Source organism: Mus caroli, chromosome 3, assembly GCF_900094665.2.
Source record: "Mus caroli chromosome 3, CAROLI_EIJ_v1.1, whole genome shotgun sequence".
NCBI lineage: Eukaryota > Metazoa > Chordata > Mammalia > Rodentia > Muridae > Mus > Mus caroli.
Genome location: NC_034572.1, coordinates 97,925,337 through 97,932,836, shown reverse-complemented (window position 1 = coordinate 97,932,836; position 7,500 = coordinate 97,925,337). Strand labels below are relative to the sequence as shown.

The 7,500-nt window shown below is 42.7% G+C and overlaps 1 protein-coding gene across 1 annotated transcript in view; it reads right to left on the bottom strand.

Annotated features, from left to right (window-relative positions):
* The window catches only part of Ptpn22 (protein tyrosine phosphatase non-receptor type 22), a 54,732-nt gene extending 50,857 nt beyond the window's left edge, over positions 1–3,875 (bottom strand). The window contains exons 1-3 of the mRNA XM_021158209.2: positions 3,549–3,875; positions 1,714–1,778; positions 1,243–1,345 (exon numbers count right to left, since the gene is read on the bottom strand). Of these exons, the coding sequence (XP_021013868.1) occupies positions 1,243–1,329 (87 nt within the window). The 5' untranslated portion in view covers positions 1,330–1,345; positions 1,714–1,778; positions 3,549–3,875. The remainder of the gene's footprint in view (positions 1–1,242; positions 1,346–1,713; positions 1,779–3,548) is intronic.
* Positions 3,876–7,500: the final 3,625 nt, after the last annotated feature.

Genomic DNA, 7,500 nt, shown 5'->3' with positions numbered 1-7,500 from the left:
GTCCCTCTAAGTCACCTGGGCTAGCCTTGAACTCAAGATTTAACCCACCTCAGCCTTCCAAGTAACTGGGTCTCTAGGTGCCTCCAAAACACCTTGTTCTCATTTAATTATTATAATTAATGATCTAATCATCACAATAATCCAAAATGAGATAGATAGGACATAAATTATTATCCTCATCTTTTTAACCTAGAAAACAAAGACTTAGGGTGATTTGGGAACACGTTAAATATTTGATAATTTGAGTGATGACCATGTTGATTTTCTTCATTTTTCTCAATTCAAAGCTGAAGGGCTAAGGCTTAACATTCTTACAGTTCTGAAATACCAATTAGAAGCTTTTTAGAACACAGCAGGTTGGTGTGGTAGTACATGCCTTTGATCCCAGTGAGGCAGAGGCAGGAGGATCTTTAAGTTCAAGGCCAAACCTGATCTACATAGTGAACTCTAGGCCAGACAGAGCTACATACTGATACAAACAAACAAACAAACAAACACTAAGCAAAAACCAAAAACCAAAAGCATGACAGGTGTGTCAAATCCCACGTTATCTGATGTGCCTGACACGGATGGAATATGGGCCTCCCAGCTTTCGTTACACTGTCAACTATGGCTCCCTCTAAGTGGATTTGATGTTCTGGATAATCAAGTCCACCTGCTCCCAGGCTACCTTGCTCTCCATGTCCCTCACGTGTCTCTACTCTCCCTAGCCCACTTCTCCAGACAATATAAGAAGCCCAGCTATTGTTAAAGAGGAAAATGCCTATTCTAATAATCAACTTGTTTCCAAAGGGATAGGAGAAAAAGTGGCAAAATGAGAGTTTTTGGTGTTTTTTTCAAACCCCTGTTATCCCAATGATAGCCTCTATAGGGAAGCTAAAAATAACACGTAACATGAAAAGTTACTCTTATTAGTAATCTGAAGCATATGTCACAATGCAAATGCTTTCTGCAGATGTTCAGAAAGCATTAATATCCATACACCTATCTATGCATTCTGTAGGACTGTTAAGCTCAAAAGAACAAGCAAACCTGACATTAAAACCAGCCTACCTGGAGAAAACCCTGAGCACACAGACACAACAAAGCCCAGAGACATTATGTTCTTAGGTCGCCTTCCTCCCTTCCACTCCAAACTCCATGTTCGTGTTATCCCTACAGCAATTGCGTCTAGGCAAACTGGACCACAACAGACTGCTACACAGTTTATCTAAGAACTCTTCAGGGCATTACAGAACTCACCAGAAATTCACTGGCAAACTCCTCACTGTTGAGTTTCTTGTTCTGGGCCTCTTTCAGTAGTTGCTGCAGAATTTCTCTTTGGTCCATGCCGCAGAGCAAGAGTCTGTGAGTGGGTTAGGGGAGGGCATGTCAAATATGTGTCATGGCCAAGGCACCACCAAGCAGCCACTGCTGCTGCAGGAGCACAGCGTGTTGGAGGCTGTGGTTTACTGACTTCATCACAAGCCCTAGAGGAAATTAGTACAAAACTAGCTTCTGTGGTCACACAACAAAGCCATCACCTCCCTACAGGGCCCTAGCGCCTTCCTTTCTCAACAAAGAAACTTGGCTACTGTTCAAATGTAACAAACAAGAGGCTAACCAGAACACAAACTGTGGTCTGCTTAGCTCAGAGACTGTTCCACGCTGTCAGTCTCAGACAGCACTCAGTTCTTCCATTCCCAGAAGAAAGGCAGAAAGTACAGCACTAACCTGGGAGTTCAGCTTTTCACATTCCAGTGAGCAGAAAGGCCTGGGTGACGCCCACCTATGCCTTGCTGCAGAAAAGGAGACAAACACTGGAGTTACCTATCTCCTACCTGGACCATTATCCCCAAAGTCTCCTATAGGTATGATCATGGCAGACCTCGGCTCATCAGGCGGGCATTTTGTTTCAGAATTTGTCAAGCTTCCATTATAAACCTCACATTTTTCTTTTAGAGGAAGCAAAGTCCACTGCTTCTGATGGTCCATCTCACCCGTGACTGGGGAAGTACTGGCCCTCATTAAGGGAAGTATTGGTCTCTGTACCTCTTCAGACCTCCAGTAGCTTTGCAAACACTGAGAGTACAGCTCTACACAGGATGGGAAGCACCGGGGAGGCAGTTAGCACAATATCCCCAGAACGCACTGCTAGCAAACAGCGAAAAGGACAAAACGGAACTAAAGCTAAAATAGTGCTTGCTGAGAACCATACAGATTCTATCTAGGTCAGCCTGTCTGGAGAGTGTTGAGGAGAGGTGGTGCAGCTTGGAGTCCCAGCTACTCAGGACTGTCCCCAGCTGCAAGATCACTTGAGTCTCAGAGTTTGAGACACCTGAGAAACAAAGTGAGTTCTCTCTCTCTCTCTCTCTCTCTCTCTCTCTCTCTCTCTCTCTCCCTCTCCCTCTACCCCCCCCTCTCAGAAGGGGAGGGGAGGAAGAATGAAAGAGGCTGAAGAGTTCATGAAGACATGTTGACACTTTGATCCTACAGAGCCTATCTCAGAAAAGATCGCGTTTCAGGGCGCCGTCCACATCTGTGGCATCAGTGCCTTGACAAGGCGGGTTATTCCAGAGAATGCTTCCACATCTCCGTTTTCATAAATCCTCCCTTTGATGGGCACAAATCCACTCAAGATCTAATTCAGTGTGAAAACCCTCTAAATGAGGAAGTTCAATAAACAGAATGTTACAAAATTAGTTTCAAGTTAAAAAAAAAAAACTGGGAAAGGTGTAGTTTGGACTTCCTCTATTAAGATATTAGCAACCCTTTCTGGTTTTACACTATTCAAACTCCCTTCAGAAAATCATGATTTTGAACACAAAACACGCTGCACCCTCTTCATTGAGCCCTTGGCAGGCAATTTGAAGTTAGTATTTCACATAAAGAATTTCAAATGTAGTTCACACAAATTAAAATGAACCATAATTCTTCAGCAATATTTCCTGAGACTAAAACAATATCTCTGAGATTATCCTTGTCTAGCAATAACAGGAAATTTCTTGCTACTCTAAATGATGCGATATTTGACTATCTTAAAACATACAAAATATGGGGAAGCTTTATTTTTAAAAAGAATACAACATTCTTCAGGGTATAATGGGATATACTTGTAACACTAGCACTGAGGAGGCTCAGATAGGAGAATGGCTACAAAGTGCAGGCCTATCTGGACTACATAGCAAAACACTGTCTCAAAAGTAAAATACTTTAAAAATCCTAAGTTAACTATAAATAAAATTATATGAAAATATAAAATTTAAGCCAGACTCAGAAAGGCAAGTATTACATGTTTTTTTCCCTCAAACAGGGAATCTAGATTTAAGTGTGTGTGTAGGCCATAAAAATAGAAAGAGGAACATTATTATCATACATTAGTCACACATAATGGATTACATGACATTTTCATATTGTAGTTAATGCATTCCGATTACACTACACATTCAGCCTTACCCTCTCTTCTCCTCATACCTCACCCCTCTCCTGCCTCCCACTTTCATGTCTTTTTTAGTTTTCAATCCCAGTGAGCTTCATTAAGGTTGTTTAGGGGAGCATGCAGAGCTTACCAGAGTCTCACACTGAAGATGACTTCTCTCCCTTCCCTGCCAACCATTACCGGCATAGAGGTCTTCAGGCTGGGGTGGGACGCCATGAATTCCTTACCCTCCGCGACAGTGTTGAGTTGACACAAACTCAAGTTTGTGTGGATCTTCTACAAGTGACACAGCTTCCATGAGCTCAAGAGTATAACACCCAAGTCCCACTTAGAGATTAGCATTCCCTACCTCTTCAACCGCCTTCGCCTGCTTTTACACTGGAAAGATAGGCCTTTAAATCCTGGCACTCAGGAGACAGACGCAGGCAGATTTCTGTAAGTTTTAAGACCAGCCTGGTCTACATAGTAAATTCTGTCTCAAAACAAAAGTTAAAAGAAAAAGTTAATAAATAAAAATAAATAATCTCTCTCTGACTCTTCTCTGGGAGTGCTCCCTGAGTTTTGGGGTGGGGAGCGGTGATGTAGATGTCCCATTTATTCCTGGCACTCACCAGTGATTTATTCTCAGAGCTCTGACCAGAGTTGTCTCTGCAGTCACTGCCTATCACTGCAGAAAGTACGTTCTCTGACCAAAACTGAAAGCACCACTACTCTATAGACAGAAAGTTATCTAGAAGGCAGTTAGACAGGCGCATCACGTCCGCTTAGCAAAACGACAGCAGTAGATGCCCTATAAGGGCCTATGACCTCCCAGCCAGAGGTTTTGGTTGTTGTTGCTGCTGTTGTTTTGTTTTGTTTTTCTTTTCCCCCAGCCAGAGCATTTAACCAGATTTATAGTACCATGTAGATGGCAAGGGCATCAAATCCACTCAGAAAGCTGCTGGTTACCTGCTGAAGAGACCTGCTGCCATTGCCCCAGGGCTCATATTGCCAGTAGGCGTTATTGTATAGATGTCCACAGCTAAATAACAATGTTGGTGACCAACCTCCCCAGCAGCCTGCAGAGTACCAGTTAGCCACCAGGAAGGAAGCTTCTTAGCACCAGCCTGCTGATTTCAGTATGTCCTGCAACTGAAGCATATGTCACCTTTGGCAGCAAGATTTTAGTTCTGATGGAAACCCAGAAACATTGAAAATTGCTTGTAGTGTGTGTGTGTGTGTGTATCTGGTGAGGGTCAGAAACCTTTCTATCCAACAACAGAGGTAGGCTATTCCTACCTCTGACATTGGGATTTTCATCTAATAACCTATGGTTATTAATCTTGATGGTGTTAAGTCATTTTATTTAATTTTATATAAATGGATGTTTTGCCTACATGTACATGTCTATATGTATACCATATGCATACCTGGTACCCAGGGAAGCCAGAGATGGCATTGAATCTTCTGGAACAGGAATTACAGATGGGCTGGGCAGTGGTGATACATGCCTTTAATCCCAGCACGAGGTAGAGGCAGGCAGATCTCTGTGAGTTCAAGGCCAGGCTGGTCTACATAGCGAGTTCTAGGACAGCAAGGGACACAATGAAACCCTGTCCTGAAAACAAACAAACAAACAAGAATCCCAGATGGGTGGAGGGAATTGAGTCTCCTGCTGCTGAGTCACCTCCTTAGCAAATATTCTGAGACTTTCTGTTGGTTCTCTTCTCCCCTCCCTTCCCCCACCTCCCTGCCCTTCCCAACCCCTGCTTAAGTGGTCCCACACCCACTTCATGCATTCTGCTCCTTAGTACATCTCAGATTGTCTTTTCACCTTCTCATGGTCACTGTCTAGTCTCCTGGACTCTAAACACTCACTCCCACTTAAGTAATAATTAGAAGCTGCCATCCACATATGAGAGAGAACATATGATATTTGTCTTTCTGAGTCTGAAGTGCCTCACTTAATACAATACTTCCCAGTTCCATTTTCCTGCAAATTACACCATTTCATTTTTCTTTGCAGCTGAATGAGACTCCAGGTGTAGATGTGCTACATTTTCATTACCCATTCATCAGCTGATAGCATCTAGGGTGGTCTCATTTCCTTGCTATTGTGGATACAGTAGCATGGACGTGCAAATGTTTGTGTGGCAGTTAAGCAGAGAGGATATTCAGTCTTCTAGACACATGACCAGGGGCAGTAGAGCTGGGTCACAAACCAGTTCTGTTTTTTAATATTTTGAAAAACCTCTACACTGATTTCCACAATGGCTACACCAGGTCACAGACCAACCCACAGTGGGCACCTCTCTCGTCCCCACATCCCTGCCAACGCTTGTTCTCTGGACCACAGACATTTGAACTGGGGTGAGACAGAACTGCAAAGTAGTTTTACTTTACATTTTCTTGATGCCTAAAGATGCTGAACATGCTTTAAAATATTTACTGTCCACTCGTATGTCTTTTGAGAACACAAGGTTCCTTGGTCCATTTTTGACTGGGTTATTGTTTCATTGTTGTTTGGTGTTTTAAGTTCTTTGTATCTTGTGGATCTTATATCTTCTGCCTGATAAAGAATTCCTCTCATTCTGTAGGCTACCTCTTCACTCAGTTAACTGTTTCCTTTGCTGTACAGAAGTTTTTAATCACATGACGTCTTGTTTATTGATTGTTGGTTTTATTTCCTGGAAAACTAGAGTCCTATTCAGAAATACTTTACCTATGCATATATCTTTCTAAAACTTCGTATTTATTATTATTGTATGTGTCATGGTGTGTATGTGTGCGCATGGGTATGAATGCCACATTAGGGATGTGGAGGTCAGAGAACATTTTTTATGGACTTGGGCTTCTCTTGGGGTCAAACTCAGGTCACCAGGTTTGTGTGAGAAAGAACCTTTACCACCACACTGTCCCACCAGTCTCCTGTGTTTTTCCTATTTTCTGATCATCTCAGAGTTTCAGGTCTTATGTATCGTACTGCTTTCCAACTCCCAAGGCATCTTTTCTCCCTTCTCAGTGACCCCGTCTAAGTACCTGTGCTCTCTCCACACTCCCACATAAATGTACATATTAGAGTAAAAAGCTGAAATCCACATATGAGAGAGAACCCATGCGATTTTGAAACACCTCACATAATACAAGGTCTTGACTCGTTTGAAGCTGATTTTTGTGTCAGTTGAGAGCTAAGGATCTGGACTCATTTGTCTACAAGTAGGTATCCGATTTTCCCTGCACTGGCTGTGAATGTGCATGTATTGGTGTCTTTGTAAGCATTCGGGTGGCTACTGCTGTTTGGGGTTATGCCGAGAGCCTCTATTTGACTCCATTAGTCTGTGTGTCTGTCTGTGTGCCAGTATCACATGTTTTGCTTTGTTTAGTTTAGTATGGCTCTGCTGATACCTCCAGCACGATGCTTTCTGCTGCAGACCGACTGACCGCTTGGGATATCAAGATCTTTTGTTGTGTGTGAAAACAGAGTAGAAGATTATTGGAGAGAGGAAGGAGACAAACAAAAGAGGAGATGGGGGGGGGGGGTTGAAAGGCAGCAGAGGAAAGGATGGATGAGAACAAAGTCGAGTGCCATGGGTATATAAATGCTGCAGTGAAGCCCATAGCTGTGCATACGAACTTAAAATATCCACTTAAAAGTGAGGGAGAGAAGAAGTGACTGTGTGTGACAGGATTACGGAGCTATAACTTATATTACTTTAATGAGAAAAAAAAAACAATAAAATCCAGTAATTTGTTCAACAGAGTTACCTACTATCCACAAAGTACAAAGCAGTAGGCTAGGGATTGTATTTACCTCCTAAGGGAGCCAGAATATGGTGCAAACCCTGAAGATGCTACTAAAGCGACTCAGAACTAAGCAGGTAGACGTGAAAATGGGTAATTTGTTTGTTTTTTAAAAATAAAAAACATTCTAAACAAACTTGCTTAGTGCAGAATACCACCTCACACTATCTACATTAGACCTTTGTTAGTTTATCGAAGAATAAAAAAATCCCGAGCCGGGCGTGGTGGCGCACGCCTTTAATCCCAGCACTCGGGAGGCAGAGGCAGGCGGATTTCTGAGTTCAAGGCCAGCCTGGTCTACA